General features: G+C 41.3%; 1 protein-coding gene across 7 annotated transcripts; it reads left to right on the plus strand.

Annotated features, from left to right (window-relative positions):
• Positions 1-1,633: 1,633 nt before the first annotated feature.
• Positions 1,634-22,620, plus strand: slc7a8a (solute carrier family 7 member 8a). 7 transcript variants are annotated; one of them, XM_015027959.1, is made up of 12 exons: positions 1,634-1,734; positions 2,489-2,742; positions 7,535-7,739; positions 10,594-10,745; positions 15,428-15,553; positions 17,438-17,591; positions 17,872-17,995; positions 18,135-18,238; positions 18,986-19,082; positions 19,188-19,337; positions 20,198-20,375; positions 20,889-22,620. In XM_015027959.1, the coding sequence occupies exons 2-12, from the start codon at positions 2,613-2,615 to the stop codon at positions 21,044-21,046; spliced, it is 1,578 nt and encodes a 525-aa protein (XP_014883445.1). In that variant the 5' UTR covers positions 1,634-1,734; positions 2,489-2,612; the 3' UTR covers positions 21,047-22,620. The 7 variants fall into 7 exon arrangements, with proteins under 7 accessions (XP_014883445.1, XP_014883443.1, XP_014883444.1 ...); XM_015027957.1 differs by lacking the exon at positions 1,634-1,734 and adding an exon at positions 1,845-2,290; XM_015027958.1 differs by lacking the exon at positions 1,634-1,734 and adding an exon at positions 1,845-2,269.
• Positions 22,621-23,735: the final 1,115 nt, after the last annotated feature.

The following is a 23,735-nucleotide window of genomic DNA, read 5'->3' on the forward strand; positions in this document are numbered from 1 at the left end:
GTAGATGCTTTCAGAGTAAAAACGTGTTGGACAGCAACAACGACGACGATGCTGCCGCTGAAAGCCTCTGTGCTGCCGGAGCGACCTTGACCGAAATAACAGAAACCCTCCCTGCTCTGAATACGCTGCAGCCCAGCTGTGCTCCCATAGATTCCCATCGCTGAATGAGGATGTGAGATGAAACATCAAATTAAAACAAAGAATCTGAAGAATTATTTTTGAAAGGAACAAAAAACATTTGCTGTTGCTTTGTATCATTTAATTGGACCTTAAAAGTTTTTTTTTTTTTTTTTTGACTGAAGTTGGATAAGGTGCAAATGGATCTCAGTAATTAGAGTATGACTGGAAATTTATGTTTTGTGGTAACTTACTTCAAACTGAGAACGTTCAAACTCATTGCAGTCAGACACTAGATCAGGACCTTCGAGGAACACCGCGCCCCACTGTGAGACCCATGTTCAAGCATGTATTTTATGTTACAAGCATGTATTTTATGTATTTTTTATTCAAGCAAACAAAACCCAGTTGCTGAGATAATGAAAAGCTGACATGAGACAAAAAAAAAAGAAAAAACTTGAAAAGAAAACATTTTAATTCAGAAGCGCTATTTTAAGGCCATGTTGTTTGGTAGATAATGAGTTATACTAAAGCTGGCTGTTTACAAAGTGCTGTATCTAAGGTTATTAATGGAAAATTGAGTAGAAGGAAAAAGTGTGGTATTGAAAAAGGTATAATTGCAGATTTGAGCAAATCCAACCTGTACCCCAGAAAATCCTAATTCCAGCAGTTCATATTTTGATCTGTTTTTTAATCATTTTGTACAGTAACAATTTATTGGGGTTTGAGAAACTCTACGCCAAAATTGTCAAGATTTGTGGTTTGTGGTGGTGAGAACGAACGCTGACGACCCAGGTTGTGATGAAGATGATGCATTTAATGATGAATGTAGCTCAAAACAGTCCAGATCAGGCAGCAGAGACAATAGCACACAACTAAATACCAGTAGCAACTGACAAAAGACTGATTACGGAGCAGGGTAGCCTCAGGACTATCCAGTTCAACTGAGAACTACAGACGACAACTGACAAACGACAAGGATCTGACAAAGGACAGAGACAACAGGTGGGCTAAAATACACTGGGAGTAATTAGGGGAACGAGAGACACCTGGGAAACAATTATGGAGCAGACATGACAGCACAGAGACTCACAGTGAACAGGATCACAATAAGCACAGAAAACTCAAATCCTAACAAAAGTCGTCAAAGCATACAGAGAAACACCTGAAATTTGTATTGAGCAAGTTTACTATTTTAGGATTTAACTTTCTAAATTTAAAATTCCTGAAATGAAATGCATTTTTTTAAATTAAACCGTTAATTAAAAAAATTACACCGTGTGTGTATTCAAAAATGTGTCTGTATTAACCTAGCACTGATCAAATACGGATAATTATTCAATTCCAGGTAAACATTGATCAGAGAACTACATCAACAATTCACAACAGGGTTCCAACTTTCTGACGAAATGCGTCTTGTGCGAATAAAGCAGCGATGGAGTGGGGCTGTCAGCGAACCGCGAAGCCTGGAAAGTGAGTCGTGACGTCTGAGTAAAAAAAAAAAAAAAGTCTAAATTTAGAAGCAGCCTTTCTGCTGCGTCGCGTCCTGAATAATAACTGAGGCTATGAGGCAAAACTTGGGACAGAATATGAACTGAGACAGAGCGCAACTGCAAGGTGAGGAGCTGCTGCCTAGAAAATAGCTTTAATTTATTGTGTGTGTGTGTGTGTGTGTGTGTGTGTGTGTGTGTGTGTGTGTGTGTGTGTGTGTGTGTGTGTTTGTGTTTCTGTGCTTCAGATTTGGTGAACAGCTGGTAGCTGAGGGGAGGAAAAGAAAATTACAAAAAGGAGGGTCCTAGAGAAAAGAAAAACAGACAGGAGGAGGCAGCCATGGGGAGGTGCTATTATGTTTTTATATGAAGGGGAAGTATGGATATGAATCCAAACACAAGTCCTCCTGTCTAAACTCTGGAGGACAGAAGAAGAAGAAGACCAGGCTGCTGCTGCTGCTTTTAACCTTCCGCTGGTTTTCCTGCTGCACAGAAGAGATGATGGTTGTGCCTGTTCTCACATCTGGGACAAGGACGCTGTGAGAGCTTTAGAAAAAGAGATATTTATTATTTTGAGAACAGCTTTGAATCGCACACGAATCACGAATAAACTGAGTAGTAACCGGAATATGTGCTTGTGTGCTTCTTCTGCGGTTCTGCCGGTGCGTAATTACTCCAGCCGGGTAAATGAAAACATATTTCTAGGCTGTTTTTTGAAAGCTTGTGGCTTATTTCCTACTATCCTTTAAAAAATATACATATTTTATTTAGTTTTCAACCCCTCCTGAAAAGCTGCTGACATCGCCGAAAAAAAAAAACAGGCAATCCTTCCTCATCAGATAAAGTGCGGCACGTTTCAGTGAACATTGTCCTGTGCGCAGGGGAGGACGTGCGCACAAGGCGATTCAAGCGCAGTGGGGCAAGCATCAGGTGCCGTGCGGAGGAAAGAAACAAGACAACTTGGACAATAAATTTAAAAAAAAAAACATCTATAAGTGAATCAATATGACGGACGGACCAAGACAACGGAGCAGCACGGCGGGCTCTGCCAAGGATGCGGCCGCTGAGAAGGAGTCTGGGGGAGTTGCGCTCAAGAAGGAGATCGGACTCGTGAGCGCATGTGGGATTATAGTCGGTGAGTGGCTCCCTCTCTTTACTACATCCTCGGTGTGTTACTGTGCTCACTGTTGACTCACGTTAATAAAAATGTAAAGCCCAGACTGGTCAACGAGGGGGTCCAATGCTGTTAAATTTACCTGAGACCTTCTCTTGTTAATCACTAAAACTTTTGTTATCTGCTTTTAATGAGAGTGCACTCACTCACTCACTCACTCACTCATCTCTGCAAGAAAGATTTTAGAGGCACATGACTGGCAAGCTTAAAAATCTGTTTGCACAACTTGAGGCTGATTTTTATTTATTTATTTATTTATTTATTTAATTTCATTTTACTTTGCCTAACATCTCCAGCTCAGTCAGACTGTGCAGTTAGATTCCCCCCTCCCCCATCATGGTACTGCCACCTGCATGTTCCGTCATTGAGATGGTGCATTCAGTGTGATGTGTTCGTTTTCCACCACTCATGACGTTCTGTATGCAGATCGCCTTCTTCTGAACCTTTAATCTGCCCCATCTATGGACGCAGAGGACTTCCTCTGTTGGCTTCTCTCAGCAGTTCAACCCAGCTTCTCACTTTTCCACATTCAGAGACTTAAAGCTTTTCCCCCCATCAACAGATTCTCCCTTTGTGTGTCTGGAGTTGTTCTGAGAATGGAAAGCTCAGTTTGGGGATGTTCAAAATATCTGAGCACACTTGAAATAAGACAAAACCAACTTACAAGTAACATTTCAGCAACCTTGTTCATATTCATAAAACAGTACCTGTTCCACTTGCAGACTATTTCACTTAAAGCTAGTACATAAAACAATCTCCTATTCCTTGCTTAACAGTATCTTAGAGTTATTTTTGTCTTATTTCGAGCGTATTAAGATATTTGAACTAGTAACGAGACCAAAAATACTTGGTAAGATTTTGTGTTTTTACAGTGTATAACTTAATTCTGCTCCAACACTAAGAGACGTTCACAGAACAAAAAAACCAGGCTAGCTGGATCGACGCTAAGGCTAAATTACATGCATATGGACTCTATGTAACAAAATGACATGACAAAATGTGAAAAAACTCAAAGTGTTTGGACATTTTTTGCAAGGAACTGTAGCTGACAGAGAGTAAGCTCAGTCTGGTTAATGGGTGTCAAATTGATCCGCATTGTTTCATTTAGCATTTTGATCTTTTTCCTGCAACCTTTTGCTGCCAAAGTGCAATCAGAACGAGTGACCGGCCGTTTCAGCACATATTTTTATACCAAAATTCAAGAACTAAAGCAATCTCTGATACTTTATTGGCACCATTTGCTTCGCTGTTAAGCCTAACTTAGCCCAGAGACAGTGTAATGACACAGAGAGGGTGACGGGACTGAACCGAGGTCAGTCAGGCCGAAACAATCCAGAGGACAAACATGTAAAGATAATCCCATCAGTCTGATCAATACCAACCAGTGGGCCTAAACATGCTGCAGGATGTCCAGACGGAGCGAGGCTGGTCGTCACTGGGGGTGACTCATTCGTGTGTTTCCAAGGTAACGAGAGGGGGGGGAGTCAAGGTGACAGCAAGAGTGCGAACGGCACAGTGTCCTCCCAGGAGGTTTGCTGACAGAGGAAGAGCGAGAGAAGTGGAGAACAGATAGAAAGATATGGAAAGCAACAGTCGGGAGGTTTAGGATCAGATATGTGGATCTGACTGGAAAGATCACATTTTAGACGGGCATTAAAAGTCAGACCTGGGTCATATTTAGACAAAAAACAGCCACTTTTTCCTACAGTGAACTAGAAAAGGCGTAGATAAAAATAGCAAGCCATGGAAGAAACTCTAAATGCATTTGGCAGCTGGCAAAAAATAGATTAGTAGGAATAGCATAGTGGAGGATATATGATGCTGTGGGTCTCTTCTCTCTAACAACTTTACTGAAATATCCCATTGATTCTTCCAGTAACGTGAGAACGGATCATCTCTGGGTAAAAGCCAAATGAACTAAGAATATGTGTGCAACTCAACGGAGAAACAGTTCAACAAACACTCTTCTTCCTTGGCTGTTGCAATAATCAGGACTAAATCCTACAAAAAATATTAAGAGGGTTATTTTATGCTGCTTCAACTTGGCTGATGAAATAACATTTAAGCCCAGAGCTGTTAACTTGAAGATATATTTCTGTGGCCCACAGAAATAGCTGCGGTGGGCCGGATTTGGTGTCCGGCCTCGAGTTTGGCACATGTGCCCTAAGCAGTCTCTTATTCAGCTTTTATTATTACTACTATTATTTTTAGGTGTGAGATTATGCAACTACAATAAAAAAGGAATTTCTTTCAGGCTTCTTACACATCCCAACCAGAAGGGACAATTAATGTGTCTGGCCACAGCAGACACGGGAGAGTTTATGAGCGCAAACAGCTTACGAATCAGAGTCATTAAAAATATTAACACAGTTTTTAACAGGAGATAACAGTGCGTCCGCGTGCGTATTAAAGCATTAGCCCCGCCCACTGGTAGTAACAGCGCTGCATCACGTTATTTATCTCTCTCCGTTCAAATGAACTGTAACAGAGAACTGGGGCTGACGGCCATTCCGGCGTCGAGGATTTGACAGAGTCGCCACAGAAGGACAAGTTACTTCACCAAAGTAATTCACTCGCGCTCGCTCCGGTCAGGTCGTCACGCGCCAGAGAGATGGGAGCTCAGGTGACGTGGACGATGCGTGAAAAGGACTTCAAACGCTTTTTTTTATGGTCCGTGGTGTGAGTTTATCTAACAGGTAATCCAGCAGCGCGGCGTCGCCAAATGAAGATTGCAAATGAACTTTTGGTCACTTCAAAGGACTCCGCCCTGATAATGCTGTTTTATTAACTTCTGTGGTTTGAACTATCAGTACAACTCCAGTGTTCATTGCCAGCACACGATTTAAAAGCATTTTAGTGGGACGACGTACAAACAGCACCCCGAGCATCCAGTTTTAGCTCGTCGTTGTCCGGACGCCTGAGGTTTCCGTGTCGTTTCCGTTTTGACTGAGAGGCAAATGAAGCGGGGAGGCCCACACTGAGTTTCATTTCTCTTAGGTGTCATAACTTCACTGAGGAATAAACAGTTTAATTATTTTATGCATCATTGTGCAAATTCTTCATTTTAGTGAATTTTTACGAATCTAAATTTTTCATAATCCCTACAAGATTTCTTCGTAGTGATAAAATAACTGTTTTTCTTCTCCTGACCTACAGGCTGCAAATAAATCAAGTTTCCTTTATAGTTCATTTGTTTTAAATGCAGATCAAATGTGCCTAGCGCTATCACAATGTCCTGCTGAGGCAGAAGGCTTGTTGCAGCCATAAAGAAAACTAAAGTTCACCAGAAGCAGATATGTGCTCTTCTTCCGTCAAACAGCAGTGCAGCAATAAAATAAAAAAGTGGATAATAAAATGTGTGAAACGACATCCTGCTGCAGCTCTTTGTGAAAAGAGGAACGCATTTCTGAAAGCAAGTAATCTGGCACCTCAGACGTTTTTCTGTGCTAATCTACTGCTTCTTAAAACTGATTTGAACTGTGTTCAGTTAAAGTCCAGACTCAGCCAGCTGGGTTGGGAGCTGCTTTAACAAAAAAAAAGACAGAAAATGCACCTAGAGAGAAGTTGAAATGAGGACAGGAAACGCCACCATTCCCTGACAGTCAGCAGTTTGGCTCACGTCGGTGCGGAGCTGCACATGACCGCTGGACGCAGAGCAGGCAGACTCGATCGCTTCATCTTGCAGAGTCAGTCCGTTCAGGTCAAGAGAGGCGGTAAACTTAACCAAAGTTTGTCTTTGGAAGAAGGAAATCAGAGATGGCGGAAGCCGCAAAATCGTGGGCTGACTTAGCACTTCTCTTTTTTTTTTCTTAAGGTGTCAAAGGTCATGTACTGTAGACCTGTCCTCTTATAAATATGTCAAGGTAACCAAGGGAAGTGAGAGCTTTTTGTTCTTTTTACCTGCAAGTGAAGTTGCTTAATCAGGGAGGTGACCTCAATGCTATCAGCATCTTCAAACTTTACCGACAGTGAAGCCTTACCTGTAAAGTTTCCAATAAAATCTGAAAGTCGCTCGTTTTATGTGTCTAGACACTTTTAATCAAGAGGATATGATTTTGTAGGGTTTAAAAATAGACGCTGTGTTTCTCTGACACTAATAGGTTACACAGCTTCCTACACTTTATAGTCAGGAGTGACAGGAGATCAACAATGTGACACTATCATCATAACTCTGACTTTTGAACTGCTGCAGCCGTTCAGCCAATCATCCAGCTCGTTAGGATTCAAAGCCAGCGATCTTTGACTTCTCACTGCCTAACGCAGAGTGAAATCCCAGTAAATCCTGGACGTTCCTCAAACTCTTCCTCAGGCTTTCATGTCAGCCAATCGGCGCTCCCTCCGACTCTGTGCGAAAATGTCACTTTGACGCTCAGCAGATATGTCAGGATATTATGTGTCCACCTTTAATCCCTCTTTGCACTCGTTCACCCCTGCTTTCTGTCGTTCACACATCTCTGCTTAGTCAGCATAACACATCCCCTGTTTTTTTTTTTAACTCTCTTCCGTTTGAGTCTGTTAATCCGCTGCCTGATTTTGAGTTTGCTTTTCTGCTTAGTTTGCCCGTAACCTTTAGCTGATGTCTGCTAATGCGGCAAATAAAACGATGACGCAGTCCTTTGTAAACAATTTGGATAAATGTGAAAGAAAGAGACGGTGAATGGGAAATATGAGGTAAAATTTTGTAAGTGGCACCAGTTGAAAAAGGTCTATTCTTCTTAAACCTGCACTGAAACCTGACTCCTCTCCCCACCAGGTAACATCATCGGCTCGGGAATCTTCGTCAGTCCGAAGGGAGTGATGGAGAACGCCAGCTCTGTGGGCCTGGCCCTGATCGTCTGGATCATCACGGGCATCATCACCGCCATCGGAGCGCTGTGCTACGCCGAGCTGGGCGTCACCATTCCCAAATCAGGGGGCGACTACTCTTACGTGAAGGACATATTCGGAGGCCTGGCTGGGTAACCGTGCACACTCAGACATCCATAAGTCACCGTCCGGCGACATTTACGTGTTACAGTAAAAGGTAGGGGTGAGGAAAGGTTCGAAGTGTGCGCTATGCTAGTGTTTTCATTTGTTTGTCACTTTTTTTTTTCATTAAATCTGGAATCAATTTAACTATATCTTAATCCGCACTATAAAAAAAGTAAACTTGGATAAAAAAAAAAAATTGGTGATTGATCATGAACTGGATCTTTTAGAGATTTTATAAAACATAGATTAATGAAACCTCTAGTCTAGATTACTAGGAGGTCAGAGGTCAAAACAGAGCCACCTCTGATAACTGATAAGCATTTGTACATTTTAATAATCTTTGGAGGGGGGTAGTTCAGTCAGAGAAACATCTTACCAGATGGGAGTGCCAAATATAAATACAGGAAGCAGATGCTGTGTGCGTTTCAATAGTGATTTTTCAATTCACTATTGAAAAATCAATAGTGAATTGATTTTTCACTATTAAGAAAAATCAATGTGATAAATGAATGTGGAGAAAACATCTTGAAAGTCACGTAGGACCTTATGCTTTAGGGAAAAAGACGTGCTGCTCGTTTATTTACTCTACCGCATCCCACAATGCAAAGCAAACCTGGCTAGAGAATGGCGTTCCTCAAACCAAAGATTGTTTTAGACGCTCTGGACGCTTCAAAGTGAAATCGTGGGACTCTACCTGAGGATCAGAGTCGGGGGAAGGACGTGAGCGCACACGACTGAAGGTGACATCCAGGCCTCTTCACCTCCGTCCCGAAAGCCTGTAAAAGCTCAGGAGTCGTGCAAAGCGGCACAAACAGCATTACAAAACCATCCGACTTGTCGGAGTGGATTTCACACGCCGCCTTCCTGGGGTCCGGACTGTAAACACGGATCCGAGGATTGTTTTGCTAACCCAAGAGCCCATAGTATCGGGGAGGAATTAGACCAGACATAACAGCCACAGGTTGTTTTCGTAGAGCGAGAATCAATACACATCAATGAGTGTTTGCCTCCAGAGACTTTGTAGCTTGTGGCGTCAGAAGCCCGGTTTGAAGTGTTTCCCTGTGCCCCCCTTGTTCGACATAAATAAACCAACTTCCACTGGTGATTGTTTGAGTTCTGCTGCAGCTTTTGTCCCCATGTGTTCACATGCAGCGTGTGCGGGTGGGCTGGGCCGAAGGTGTGTCTCCGTGTTCGTGTGAGAAGCCGAGCGTAGTTTTTGTGGTGGACGAATGCTCAGAAACAAAGAGACTTTGTTATTTCTCTGAGGCTTGTTTAACTTCAGGTGAGGTGTAGAAGAAAGTGTGCGTTTGTATGCAGCTCCCTTCAATCTGAAACCCCTAAATGGAAAGGAGAGAGAATCCATGGTAGCTCTGCGGAGATTCAGCTTTCGGCAGGACAACAATCCTAAACGTAAAGCCGGAAACACAGCGGAGGCGTCTGGACTGAAGCGAATTCAGCATAATGAAAATGTAAAACATACCGTTTTAGATTTCTATTTGGATAAAGTGATCTGTTATGCATCGATTTTTGTTGCTCTCGCCTAAAATCTGAAATATTTTGAATTTGTGAAAATGAGTGTGGAGAAATACTTGTGGAAAAATACTTCACTTTTGAAATACTTCATTTCTAAAAAGTTTTTTAATGACTGGGTTTTGTGTTGCACTTATTTGTGCATAAAAAGGTTTTTTGTTGTTTTTGTTTTTCCTCAATATGTTTTAATTAAAGTTTAAATCAGATGAATGAATACAATAGAGTGAATACAAACATGTCTCAAATGCTTTTTTTTTCCTGTAGCTATTTGTCTAATTTGTATCATTTTTCCACTTTATGAATTATTTTGAAGTTGAATCCCTGGATACTTTCCTGTTTACATAAAGGAAAAAAAACATCTTAAAAACAAATAACATGGCTCAATTTATAATGTAGTGTCACTGTGCTCTCATGTAGAGAGCCGTCTTTGCTTAATAAAATGTTTATTTCAGAAGCTGCTACCAACAAACCCTCTGCATGAGCTATAATATATTCAGCGTAAAATCAAACCTTATGTTTCTGAACAAAGAGTTGAGGTAAAGTTGTAAAACAGAACAAAATGTACATTAAAACAAACAGAACGGTCCAGTATCAGCGCTGGTTGCTGAGGACGTTCAGTACAGTCAGGTGTAACGATCCCAACACGAGTTTTTAGGGAATTTCATGGAAGTTCAGCATTCCTGGTTTGTCCTATTGAACTGTGATGCACGTTCTTCTTCTGTCCCTCATCTCAGCACTTTTAATCAGTCTGAGTGTCACTGTGTGCTTCCTCTGCTTTGATCCTCGGTCAGCTTCGCTCTTATTCTTATCTGAATCCCTATTCTGCCTCTGACATCAGGGGCAGCTGGTTTGCTGTTTGTCAGAGGACCAACGAACGTCTTCTTCTTTCTGCTCTGGTTTCTGTAAGTCGTTAATTTGTTTGTGGCGAGACTTTTACGTGTGCCGACAAAGTGTCTTGGTTCTCGTGAAACAAAGTGAGAAGGAGCAGCGACCTGTGGTGACCTCGGAGCTGAAACGGCTGCTGTTTCACTTCACCGGCAAGAAATAAAAATGGGAGGAAGTCTTGGCTGACTACAATGAAGTCGGTCAGAACAACAAACAGCTTTAGTGTGTTACAACATGGGATTTCCCCGTTGCGTTTCTTCTCAGAGTTCCCGTAACCATATCCACATACAACAGTTTATTTATTTAGCTCTGAATTGGTGTAAAATTACTTCACTGGAGTCAAAACAAAGCATAAGAACACAATGCCTTAAATAACATCCTTGAGTTGCATCTGTGTCTTTACTGCTGTGTGTCTTTGCTTTATAGGTTCCTCCGGTTGTGGATCGCCGTGCTGGTCATCTATCCCACCAACCAGGCCGTGATCGCCCTGACGTTCTCCAACTACGTCCTCCAGCCTCTGTTCCCCACCTGCTTTCCGCCGGAGAACGGCCTGCGGCTGCTGGCCGCCATCTGTCTCCGTGAGTAACACGCTTCATACGCGACGAGTGAAATCTACTGTGACAAGAAAACCGTTTGCTGTTTTCATGCAGTGTACTGACAGTCCCCCAGGGCGGCATCAGAGAAGGGGCGGAAGGGGTTGCATAAGGAACATGTCAAACTGTGATCTAAAACTTATCCTACGGCATCCTTTAGCCAGAAGATGCTACTGCCTTTAGTCGTTGTCAGGCAGTAAAGCCGCAGGAATGAAATATTCAAAAACCTGGACTGTTTCTGTTGCTGTAGTGAGGAAGTGGTTGATACAATTTATGCAACAACCACCGTTCTATAAAAAAATAAATCCAAAAACAAGACGACAGACACAGACACAAAGGAATATTTGAAACTCAAAGAGCTATTAGTATGAAAATGAGGTAGACGGTCAACTAAAGGGTCAGGCATCGGTCGGGTCCGGTGTCAAAACTTTTCTACCTCCTATTTCTTCAACCCACACGCTGCATTTTTAAATCTCCACAGAGACTTTTTGCTCTACTTCAGCTAATAAGCTGGGTTTTGTGATTTGGTCCTGATGAGCTCTTAGCTTAGCCGTTAGAGCGACCCAATCAGAACGACTTGTTTTCATTAATGTCGAGCTGTTTACATCAAGAACCACTTGCAGCTGCACTGGACTCTGTCATGCAGATCAGTGATCGTGTGGATTTACCATTTTATTTTCCTTTAGTTAAAAGAATAAATACGATTAAGGTCTGTGGTCGAGATCGCGAACATGAAGCTCCTTTTGTCCTGTGAAGCGACGACACGTGAGGAACACATGGAATAAGATGTTATGAATCAAATTGCTCCAGGTCAGTTCAGTTTTGGAACGTGTTGTTTTCATTTCGTCCCACTTCCTCTTACATGTAAACAAACCGTTTCTTACTCACGTCCTTAACCGCTGTGTGAGCGTGTGTTTCTCAGTAGTTGCATCTTTGAGAAACTACAGAGATGAATGTAGTTCACTACTCTCTGAAGGCTTTGAATTACTTCCTAATTCAGGCCTGTTATTTACATTAAGCTGTCAAACATGGCACCATCTGATCTGGAGAGAACAAAACAGTCCAAAGTCACTGGAATACACAAATATGTGCATTTTGGCTTTGCTAAAAAAAAATCTCTTTATATCCATTGCCCTCTGCATGTTCTTGAGATGTTATCTGAGGTTAGATGAAAGCAAACAGGGCTGAACAAGGAGAGCAAGCGGTCATTACATGAGGAGAAACGCAGAAATGTGAAGGAGTTTGACTGAAAGCCCTCATCCGTTCACAGACGTGAGTCAAATACTGCAGGAGGCCGACAGACACACGGAGAGAGACGGGCGTGAATGCTTCAAAGAGAGCGGACTGTTTTTATTGTTGAGCCATTTGTGACTGTGTATTGAAAATTTGTGTTCATGGGGATCTTTCTGTCCAGATGTAACTTATTGTTTTGGTTTTTCTTTTGTCTTTTTAATATCTTTGGCTTGGAGTGAATTCTCGAAAGCTTATTTGTAAAACGTCAGGTGAGGCTCTGGCTCTTGTGCGCTGCTGTGTGATTGACAGAAAAACAAGAGCGAGAGCAACTGGAAAAACTGGAGCCGTCGTTCTCATTTTTCACGCAGCTCAGACGTCTCTGCTTGCTTTCAAGGTGAAGACTTCGTCATGCGGGGGGGTTTTGTTGTTTCCCGTTTCTCCTACTGTAACGAATGAAGTGCTTTTAAAACTTTAGAGCTGGCATAAAAGTAGAGAAGTTTAATTAAGCCTCATTTAGCTTTTTGTAGCTGTGAACTACAAAGTGAAATTTACCATTAGTGGCCCGTGCGATGGAGCGTTGTCCGAGTTTGCAAACAAATTTACGGTAAAAGTGAGAGAAGTGAAAGTGTTTATTAATACTGAGCCTGCTTTGTGGTACATGTCTGGATAAAAGTTTGTTTTTTTAACTAAATAGAGAACTATAAACAATTAATGAAAGCCTCAAGTATGAATATTGAATATATTACTGCATCCAGTCTTATATTTAAAATAACGGGAATAAATGGAGAAAATATTGCGAAATAAAACGAGACAACCACTTTAAAGGTTTTATTCTTTACTAATATGCCAGTATTTTTATTGAGGAGAATTTAAACAGCAAGAAAGTAATATATTCAGAACATGTTCATAGGATGATTATTTAATTAAGCCAAACAGCAGCAGCAGCGTCTAATTTTAATAATCCTATTTATAGGATAAAACTAATTATTTGGGTTGCTGGATGGCTAATCTAATTGCTTTAATAAACTTATTCCCACTTTTAAAAAAAATAAAAATAAACTTTTTAAAACATTTTTAATCCCCTTGTCCAAGTTTGTGTAATTTTCATCTTACGGGATTCTTTTGTTTCTAATTTGATATATAAAATGTTCACAATAATAAAAACCTTATAAATGGCTTTTGAAAGAAGTGACTTTCAAAGGCAGGATAGGTTTCTCTCAAACAACTGTGATGGTCTACAATTAATACTTTTATAAAACCATAAAAACTCTCTCAGTCAAGCTTTGTGGTTAGCTCCAAACCGTGTGATTAGCAGAGGGAAAGGACGTATCCAGTGGGGCTAATTGCTGCAAGAGAAAAACACCCGCCTCAGCAGAATCTGCACCGTCTGAACACTTTGTACCTTTTAATACTCGTGACACATTGACCTACATTTAGTTGGCTCCCTCGTCCCGTTTTTGAACTCCTTCATTAAAAACATGTGTCGTGTTGTGCAACAAATTACCCTCGGATATCTTGAAAGTTGCATCGGTGTTTTTACGGCTCCTCTCTGGGACAGATCTCGTAAAGCTGCTTTTTGACAAAAAAAAACAAAAACCTGAGTCTTCTTAATGATGTTTTCCCTTCTGTCTGATCTTTTTGTTTAGAGCAAAAGTAGGTGAGAGGCGGGATGTTCTGGATGAACTGTGACGTCACCGATGTTTATAAGACTCACGAGCTGCATCCGTTTATCTCGGCCTGTTTTTGCATGTCTGGGATTGCCCAAATTTAACCATCTGGAATGTTATTTATTTATCCTTCACCATCTATTCAGAGACATGCTACTCAACGTTGAGCGACAGTTAAATCAGTTCAGAAACGCGTCATTTATTTATAGCAAAAAAGAGAGAGAGAGAGAAACAGACACATTTTTATCCATTTGTAGTGCATATTTGAGTTACAAATGGATATTGTTTGTCCTAATGTATTTGCAAAAAAAAAAAAAAATGGTGGAAAAATACTATCGGAGCAACTTGGTAATTTGCTCCGATTACCAGAGTAATCCGAGAGTAAGAGTAAGGAAATTCTTACTCTCAGTTTCCAGAGTAAGAGGGTTGGTGCCTGTCAAACTTGCTGCATAAATTACTCCGATTTTTCAAAAAGAATTGTTGACATATTAATAATCTTTCCTTTTTATATCGAGTTCCTGAGGAAAATGTCAACACAAGCGCCGTTTCACTCATTAGACAAAGAATACATTAGGGAAAAAAAGCGTTCAAAATGAAGACAAAGTTTTAACGCTTTTGGCTGAAATGCGTTCAGGGAGAAGCTGTGACATCAGTCAGAGTAAAGCTTGCTTTCAGCAGTCACACACCATCTGAATGAGACCAGTAAGCGGGCTTTGACTAGGACAAAGCCCATTGTGGTCTTACTGGGACGTTGCTTCATTTTGTCTCTCTTCTGTTGCTCACAGTTAACTTGCTCAACATGTTCCTTTTAACTCAGCTCCACGATTAAACGTTTATGCAGCAGTCAGTAACAGAGAAGGTGGAAGCAACAAATCAACAACTGTGTTTACAAGTTGTGGATTAAAAGGTTTAGCCTGTAATTACTTTAATTAGGCCTGCTTACTAAGTTGTGCTTTTACTTCCCTTGCCTGTCAGCCGTAGGCTGGCCTCGCTGCCCTCGTTTGCCCCCTCCCCCGCTTTTCCTTTAACCACAGCTGTAATTTTATTTGGAGAGGAAAATACCCTCACAGTTAAAGTCCCACACTCGGAGCCTCACAGAGCGCGCTCTGTGTCTGCCTATGTGTCTTTGTTCCCTGCAGTACCGGCTTCAGAGTCATTTAATGTGATGAACTTAATCCAAGCAGGCCCTGTTGTTTAATGGCACCCTATTGGTTCAAACCCAATGGCCTGTTTAACTCAGCAGCATACAGCAAAGCCAATTTTGTTCTGTGTGTAGAGAAATGCTGGCTGAAAGCCTCAGAAAGGTGAGCAACATGTGGTTCTACACTGAATTACTGTGAGCTTTTACAAAACAAAGCGACATAATTTTACTTTGCATCATTTAAGCTCTAATTTAAAATCGGTTAAAACATATTTCCAGATTTCCATCCGGAACATAATACAACCTCTAATAACAAAGCTCGTCTTCATCAGGCTAAGCGTTGCTTATTTAATAAAGTCTTCAAAAAATGCTTGGATTTTTTTTTTTAAAGACTTTATAGTTGGTGTTCAGGTATTAATCTTCAAATCTTCCAGTAACACATAATTGTCAAGTGATATTTTCAAAATTTCTGTCAACTTTAAACATTTTTTAACTCAAAAACACGACGGGGGATGGGAACCTTGGTATGTGTTGAAAATGCATCAACGGGCATTTGTGATACACATAGGCTAAACACTAGATTTTACTGCTTGTGGTAATTTTTGCTTTCCTTTGTTTTTGCTTAGTGCTGCTGACCTGGGTGAACTGCTCCAGCGTGCGGTGGGCCACCAGAGTGCAGGACATCTTCACGGCCGGCAAGCTGCTGGCCCTCGCCTTAATCATCATCATGGGAATCGTTCAGATCTGCAAGGGTGAGCTTACCGCTGCCATCTGTGCTCCCCAGAGGACCTGCAGCCACAGCGTGTTTGCATGAAATAACACCTGAAACCCGTCCGCACATGTCCGCGGTCAGAGGGGTCATCCTGGGAGGCTCCAGGCCGCATAGTGGGGTTGACGAGTTGCTCGGGTCCTTTAGGTTAAAACCCATACAGCTAAAGTCAGCACAAGCGTGGGGGGGTTTGTCCTGCAAACATGGATCAGGGCCAGTAATTGTAAGGACAGTCTGAAATATCAGAGTGAGGTTTTTCAGAGCCCAAAGTGTTGAAAGTTTGTAGAGTACATTGGGAGATTTGTTGTAAGATTCAACAACCTAAATGAGGGACGGTATAGAGAAAGGACTTCTGGATACGTTTTGGGATTCTATCTGTTTTCCCTACAATGAAGTAGAAAGAAAGCGATAAGTTGTTTTTAATGTTTTCCGGATAGAAATCAGAAAAGCTGGGAGTGCATTAAAGCCTCTAAATCAGGGCTGGCTGGATGACGTCCTGCATGCTTTTCGTGGTCAAACACACCTGAATCCAATTAATGGTGGAACCTGGTCACATCTTCAGGAGCTTACTCAGTCTTTGCTCTGGTAGAACAAATTGTCTTTAGAGGTATTCGGCAAAAACAGAGAATGTGCTGACTGGACCATTAAGGAACTGTGCACTCTGTACACTGTGGCCAGTGGAAATGAGAAGTCCTGTCTGCAGATTCCCACAGTCCAAACTGACACAATGACTATGTGGAAGAACTTGTTCTAGTCAGATAAAAATATATATATGTATATATATTTGCAGTTTTTAGCCTGAATACGAAAAACTGTGAGCATCACTCTGAATACACGTTCCCATCAAAAAACCCGGTGGTGGCAGCATCATGCTGTTGCTTCATGGGGATAAGAGAACTGGTCAGAGTCAGTTTTGAAGGAAACTTTACTTCCCGGTTCACATGATTTCCATATTTCAATGCAGGTTGTCGTCTCAAGGTTATAAATTTTGACCTTGCAGCTGCAGTTTCTGCCCCTCCACTCACCCTGAGAGATTTTCTCGTTTTTATTATTTCTGCTTCAAGAAGGCCATGAACCGCACTGTGAGATGTTGCTGTAACCTTCCCAGAGATTTCACCTCTGGTGAAACTGGAGCCCAGTACGAGATGACGATGGCGAGATGATAAGCGATAAAGCACTTCCTAATTGATGCTCTCCATCCACTCTGATTGAGTTTGTGCTAGTTTGTAAAGAAGAATGAACAAAACATTTAGCTTCCAGATGTGCATGAAGGTAGAAACGGTTACCAAACAGTGGTTCTACAAAGTATTGACTTTTTAGGAGTTTTATTTGTAAAATAAAGGAAATCAATGCATCGTGTTGCTTTCATTTCATAATTACGATGTGGATTGATCCATCACATAAAATCCCACTGAGATATACTTTGAGGTTTGTGGCGACATAAGTGTGCAAAAGGCCCAATAACTGAGACACAATGGGACGGATTTATTTTAATTCAATCAGGATCCCGCCTCATTCAGTACGAGAATATTTTAACGGTTCTCTCGTTTCTGCCTGTGTTTTAAGAGGAATGCTTGATGAGGGATTGTTGTACAACACATTTTACACACACACGCTGATCTTGTTAGGTGATGGTTTTCAGCTGGAGTTCCTCACAAGCCAGAACAGCAATAAAAAAAAAAACAGCCTGTTTACCCCTTCAGCAAAACAAGTTTATATAACCAGACATAAATGATAAACACACCCCCACTACATGTGGTTCGTTGTAATTTAACACAGATATGGCAGCATGTCACTAAATAATGTATCAATACTGCTGTTCTGAGGTCAAGATTGATTTTAGTTTCCTGTCCCGCTCCACCTGCAGGAGACTACTACTGGCTGGAGCCGGCCAACGCCTTCGAGCCCTTCCAGGACTACGACGTGGGTTTGATAGCCTTGGCGTTCCTACAGGGCTCGTTCGCCTACGGAGGCTGGAATTTCCTCAACTACGTCACAGAGGAGCTGGTGGACCCCTACGTGTAAGCAGTCTTTGCTTGTTATTTTCCAGCTAATCTTCACTCGCCGTGTCCAGAAATCTGCCTTCACTCAACTGGAAAAAGGCGGCTTGAAAAGCAGCTTGTTGCTGTTGTGGGTGATTAGCGGTCACATTCCGACAGAGATTCCCAGTTTAAGCCTTTTCCCCTTTTTAGTTGAAGCTGCCTGATGTTAATACAGTCTAGTCAGTCTGGGCTGCAGATACTGAACAATGCTCGCCATCTTCTTTCCTTTTGACTCAGCTGTACCTCCTGTTTCCTCCAGGAATCTTCCGCGCGCCATCTTCATCTCCATCCCCCTCGTGACCTTCGTTTACGTCTTTGCCAACATCGCCTACGTCACGGCCATGAGTCCCCAGGAGCTGCTCGCCTCAAACGCCGTTGCCGTGGTGAGCCCTGGGCCCCGATTCAGCTTGTGCTTCTGCACTTACTCATTTTAGTCGCTGTCGCCCTCTAGTGGCGTTTGCTGGTCGCTGCATGTGTCAGGTTGGCGACTGTAAGCCTCTCCTTTCTGTCGCTCCCTCTCAGACGTTTGGTGAGAAGCTGCTGGGAGTCATGGCGTGGATCATGCCCATCTCTGTGGCTCTCTCCACCTTCGGAGGGGTCAACGGTTCCCTCTTCACGTCCTCACGGTCAGTCCGCCTGGTGTCGCGTTACCCGTTTGTTTCCCCTCCAGGGTTCACGTTGTTGAAGTTTTGAGTCGCCCATCATTGGGGTTATCTTCTGCTGCTTCTGAGGTGGTTCAAAAACATTGTTGTTTTGTCTGGCTTCTTTGTCTTTTTGTTCAGCTTATTTTAAGCAAACACTGCCAACGTCATGGAAAGTTCTCTTGATAAAAACCTATTTAATGCTGACAAATTTAGGAAAAATACAAAGAACTTAGTTCTGCGTGGAGCGCATAGGTTCTTCACGCCTCGTATTTCTGTTCATGAAGAATTCACACTCAATTACATTTCTAAACATAGCTTGGATAATTTAATTAGACCTAGCAAAGTACAGTGCTAAGAACTAGACATCATGATCTACTGATGTAGAAAGGTTGTTGACATCTATCAGTTGAAATTCATTTTAGGAAATTCAAGATTTAACAGTGAACAAAATGAAGACTTGGAGTGGCCTAGTCAAAGTGTGGAGTTAAATCCAGCTTGGAAGCTTAAATATGAAGTTCGTGCTCAAAAACCCTTTAAAGGGCTAGAATTTTTCCTCTGTAATATACATAGAAAAGTACATCAGGGAGTACTAAATGAAATCATTTGAAAATGTAATGAAACTGATGCGCTGATAAACTCCTGTTGTTGTTCCTGAGGCCTCTGAAGTCACATCTTCTGCCAGCAGAGGTCAGAGGTGAGCGTCTGATGTTTACCTCTGCTTTGTGGCAGGTTGTTCTTTGCTGGGGCCAGAGAGGGACACCTGCCAAGCCTTCTGGCCATGATCCACGTGAAACGCTGCACCCCCATCCCTGCTTTGCTCTTCACTGTGAGTACCGCTCTCATCATCTTCATCGCTGGTCCGTTTCTATCTCAATAACACAGCCAGACAATAAACTAAACCAGGTACACTCGTGTGTCTGTCCTCTGTCAGTGCCTGTCCACTCTGCTTATGCTGTGCACCAGTGACATGTACACCCTCATCAACTATGTGGGCTTCATCAACTACCTCTTTTATGGAGTCACTGTCGCCGGGCAGATCGTCCTCAGAATTAAACAGCCCAACATGCACCGGCCAATCAAGGTGCGTCCATTTGTTCTGGATTATTCTGTACTTCCACAAATGTTTTTTTTTTTTTTAAATAACAAATTAACATTACACAAGCATTGTAACCTATATAGTATTCCAGACTCATTAATTTGTGGTAGTTTAAAATGTGCTTCGGAAGTGCTTTGAAAGTAGAAAATATGTTTTAAAAATGGATGATAACGGAATAAGTTCCCACATAGATGAAAAAGTAACAGCGGTCAAAAGGAAAAATGCTGTAAATAGAAAACAGATCAGCTATAATTCAGACGACGGACCATTTAGATTGAAGCAATGCCTTCGTCACATCTGCTCAATAGTCTGAAACTTGGTCAGAATCAATCAATCAATCAAATGTATTTGTATGGCACATTTCAGCAACGAGGCAAGTTCAAAGTGCTTTACATCACACAAAGAAATAGTAGTAGGAGAACACAGGTTCAACGATTGTCAAGTGCAGTCGTTGCACCTCATAATGTTTCATTTAAAATGTTTCAAAAGCAGCTCAGTGTTTCAGCTGTTTTACAGTTTTCTGAAATTTGTTCCAGATTTGTGGTGCATAGAAGCAGAAACTAACCAAAACCTGTAGCCATAAAAATTAACGCTCAATGATTTAAAACAAGATGTGTATGTCTATAAAAAAAAAAAAAAACTATATTCATCCTGAGCTGAAAAATGTTTACAATTTTTTTTTTGACGGACTCAAAAAAAATTGCAAAAATAACTTGATAGGACATATGAAATCAATTTCTTGTAAAAAAAAATAATAATATTTGAACACACCTGTTACATTAGGATACAGTAGCATTTAGTATTTTCTGTGAATTGTAAAAATGTCTGCATTTTCCTCCCTTTAGATCAGCCTGATCTGGCCGGTCATTTACCTGCTCTTCTGGGCCTTCCTGCTCATCTTCTCGCTGTACTCGGAGCCCGTCGTGTGCGGCATCGGGCTCGCCATCATGCTCACCGGGGTTCCTGTCTACTTCCTGGGGGTCTACTGGGAGAACAAACCGCAGTGCTTTGACACCTTCGTTGGTAAGTGAGATCTTCACAAAGAAACTTTCTCTGTGACACCAGATGGGACTGAACTTCCCTGTTTCACGTCGGTTTGAGTCAACCAAATTATTTTTTATTTGCTAAATGGCAGAATGCTAGAAAAAAAAAATGTGGAAGCGTTTCGAGAATTTTTATTGCTTTCGTCAAATTCAATTTACAAAAATTGCTGTTTCAGAAGCCTACGGGTCCCATGTTATAATTCTGTTTTGTTTTTTTAAATTATGCGAACGATTTCCCAAAGATGAATGGGGTTTGGTGTGAAATGTGAAAATCAACCCGAGAACGATAATAAACTAAAGTAAAGATGCTGGTTAAAGCTGGGAAAAAAAAAAAACACATCTCGTTATTGACTGATTCCTAGATGAACTTAAAGAAGGAGCCATTACAGCCAAACAAGCTTCGAAATCCTTATTACAGTTTACTAATGCACTCAGGGACAAATATCTTATTTCTCTCTGCCTCTTCATCTTCTTCCTGCTCGTCTTCTTCCAGACAAAATGACGTACGTGGGCCAGAAGATGTGCGTGGTTGTTTATCCGGCCGAGACCGGCGGCGGCAGCGGAGGCGACGAGGAGGGCGAGGAGATGAAGGAGGCGAGGTCTCCCCTCTCCAGGGAGGACGGAGACAACCACAAAGCAGCAGACTGTTGAATCTGAGTTGTTGATTTTTTTTACTATTATTATTATTCCTACCTGGTCCCTTAAAAAAAAAAAATAAGAGAGAGAAAGAAAAATGCAGACAGACACGCCAACATGGGTTCGCTCTACAAGTGCAGACACAATTCGCAGTTTGTTTACTGATCCACACGTTTTCCTCCAAGTGTCTTTTTAATCAGCGATAATCTGCAACCAAATATCGACGCCTCAGCCGGGTGAGTCTGAGGTCCATCACAAGTGCAATAGAGACGGGTTAGCACCTTCTGGTTCCTCAGTTCTCAACATCGACACTTTTAGCCTTTTACATTGTTTTTATTGTTATTATTATTGTTATTATTTCCAGAGACTCTTACTGAACTGTGACGGACGTTTTTTCCTTTTGGTTTATCCTTTGTCACTCTTGTAAACCTTCGCTTCGCGTCATCACATCAAAACTGCGTTCTTGATTGTCGACGCGTACGAAAAATCCCGTTCAGATCATTTTGTGTTGTTTGATACTCGATTTATGGTTTGTTTTTAAAGTGAATCAATGATGTCTCTTTTTTAAAAATATTTGTTAATATCACTCTTAAAATTATTCTTATTGTCAAATCATCTTCAATATTTTCTACCACATTAACTTAATTACATTTTTTTTGTATTCTGTTTCTCTAACACTCATTTCACCTCGTTTTTATTCCTCCAACTGCAGATTTATATTGATTGTAAAGTCGATGTGGAATTGGTTGTTGTGGCGGCAAAAAGTGCACAAATTTTATCACCTGCCTTCGTCAGAATTACGGTATTGTGCGCTTTAGTGCGATTGTGGCTGTGTTTCGATAGATGTGGAAACATCGTCGTAGTTGTTTTTTTGTTTCCTTTCATCAAAATTTCTACGTAGAAGTGACACTAAGCAAATAAAGTATTTGTTTGCATGTTCCTGCGGAGAGAAGAAAGAAGTCATAATAAGTGCAAATCACTCTGAAAGTGTTTTTCATCGTTTACGTCTGTGTTTTAATTCCCTTCGATGCACAAATGAGAGCTTTACACGTGATTATTGTTTTTCCAGCTCAGTTAGCTACAGGAACCTTTTTGTGCAATATTCCCTCAGACACCAGGAAAAGTCAAAGCATTCTCGCCATCAATGATCTCCCATAGGTTCTCTGTTTATCCAGTATGCTGTATTATAAAGGAAACAACACGCAGAGGCTAATTATTCAGTTTTATTTTTGTTTTTTGTCTCAGGGTATCTCCACATACACTGCCAAAAGAAACATGTCTGAATTTAATCCAGTTTAATTATGCTCTGCGCCTTTGCTTGTAGATATTTATTTTTTAAAGATTTTTGATCCTACAAAGAGATGGAAAGTGCTAAAAGGAAATTAAAAAAAATGAGATGATAGAATCAAAACGTAGCGTATATCATTTGATCTTGTTAAACTGTGAGGGTCGCAGGGTGATTGGCCTCCTACAAGTACAATAGAGAGTATTTTCATTGTCCTGTATGGTTATTGTGCATTTACAGTATATGAAGACGTCACAGACTGTGTCACGATGTCCCTCAGTAATAAAAACCACTGATTAATGTTTGGACTGGTAATTTGAAGCTCATTTCTTTATGACTAGCCCACGTTGTTGTGGCAACCTTATTTGGTTCAAACCTGTCGCTTTGCTTCTTTGTTAATTTATACGCCTATTTTAACGGCTGCATATCAGTTTATTAATCTAAATTAATCTGTAGACTGATGGAGACAAAAAGAGTCGTACCTATTTTCAAATCTCATAATTTAATTTCATTCATAAACACATTTCCTTCACATGCACTGCAAAAACAGAAAATATTACCAGGCATTTTTGGTCCAGTTTCTAGAGCAAATATCTTGGTACATTTGGAATAAGACAAAACTAATTTACGAGTAACATTTCAGCACAATATATGAGCTTTTTTTTTTAAAGTAATTTTTATTTTTTGCAGTGTAGGCTGAATACCTAAAAAGTCGGGCATGAAACAATGGAGGTGGGGGAGAGCATTCTCTTTATGTTTTAAGTCTTGTTGTGTTTTGTTAACAGATTTGACTCCACACGTTTGCTCATGCAGACATGAGGCCTGAAAACATTCCTTGCTCAAAACCTCAAATGCTGCAACTTTACTTGTCGAGACAATCTAAACGGCGCAAGCTGCAACACAAAGACAAAACCTCGTTTCTGCTCACCTCTGAGTAATGTCGATCGTTGCTCCCTGATGAGCTGCAACCTTCGTTTCTTTGGAACTTAAAAGAGACGCGAAGTGTCAGCGTGGTCCGATAGTTGCCGATCTGTTGTTTCAAGTGCATACTACATAGCACTGTGACTGCAATGTTGTCGCTCCGTATACAAAGTTCTATAACTTCTGATGTCTCTTGTCATTTGCAGTCTGGCTACCATGCTGAAAAATGTCTCTCAAATATTCCGTCTTAAAATGTAAAATGTACATAACAGTGGTCAATGTTTGACAAGAATAAAAAATGTACACAAGCGGCTCCAGGTTTTGATGTCTTTAGTGTTCGATCGAGAGAGAGAGAGAGAGGTCTGCATGAGGTGGCCGATTTCCAAGTTCTAGTTTGAGGCTTTCACATCAGTACAGGTCACAAATTAAAGCGGACACAGTGAGCCAACATCAGAGTGTGACCTCAGGGATGGATGCACTTCTGGTCAAACATTCCCA

Source organism: Poecilia latipinna, unplaced genomic scaffold (genome assembly GCF_001443285.1).
Source record: "Poecilia latipinna isolate Pla-1442-1.1 unplaced genomic scaffold, P_latipinna-1.0 Scaffold111, whole genome shotgun sequence".
Classification (NCBI taxonomy): domain Eukaryota; kingdom Metazoa; phylum Chordata; class Actinopteri; order Cyprinodontiformes; family Poeciliidae; genus Poecilia; species Poecilia latipinna.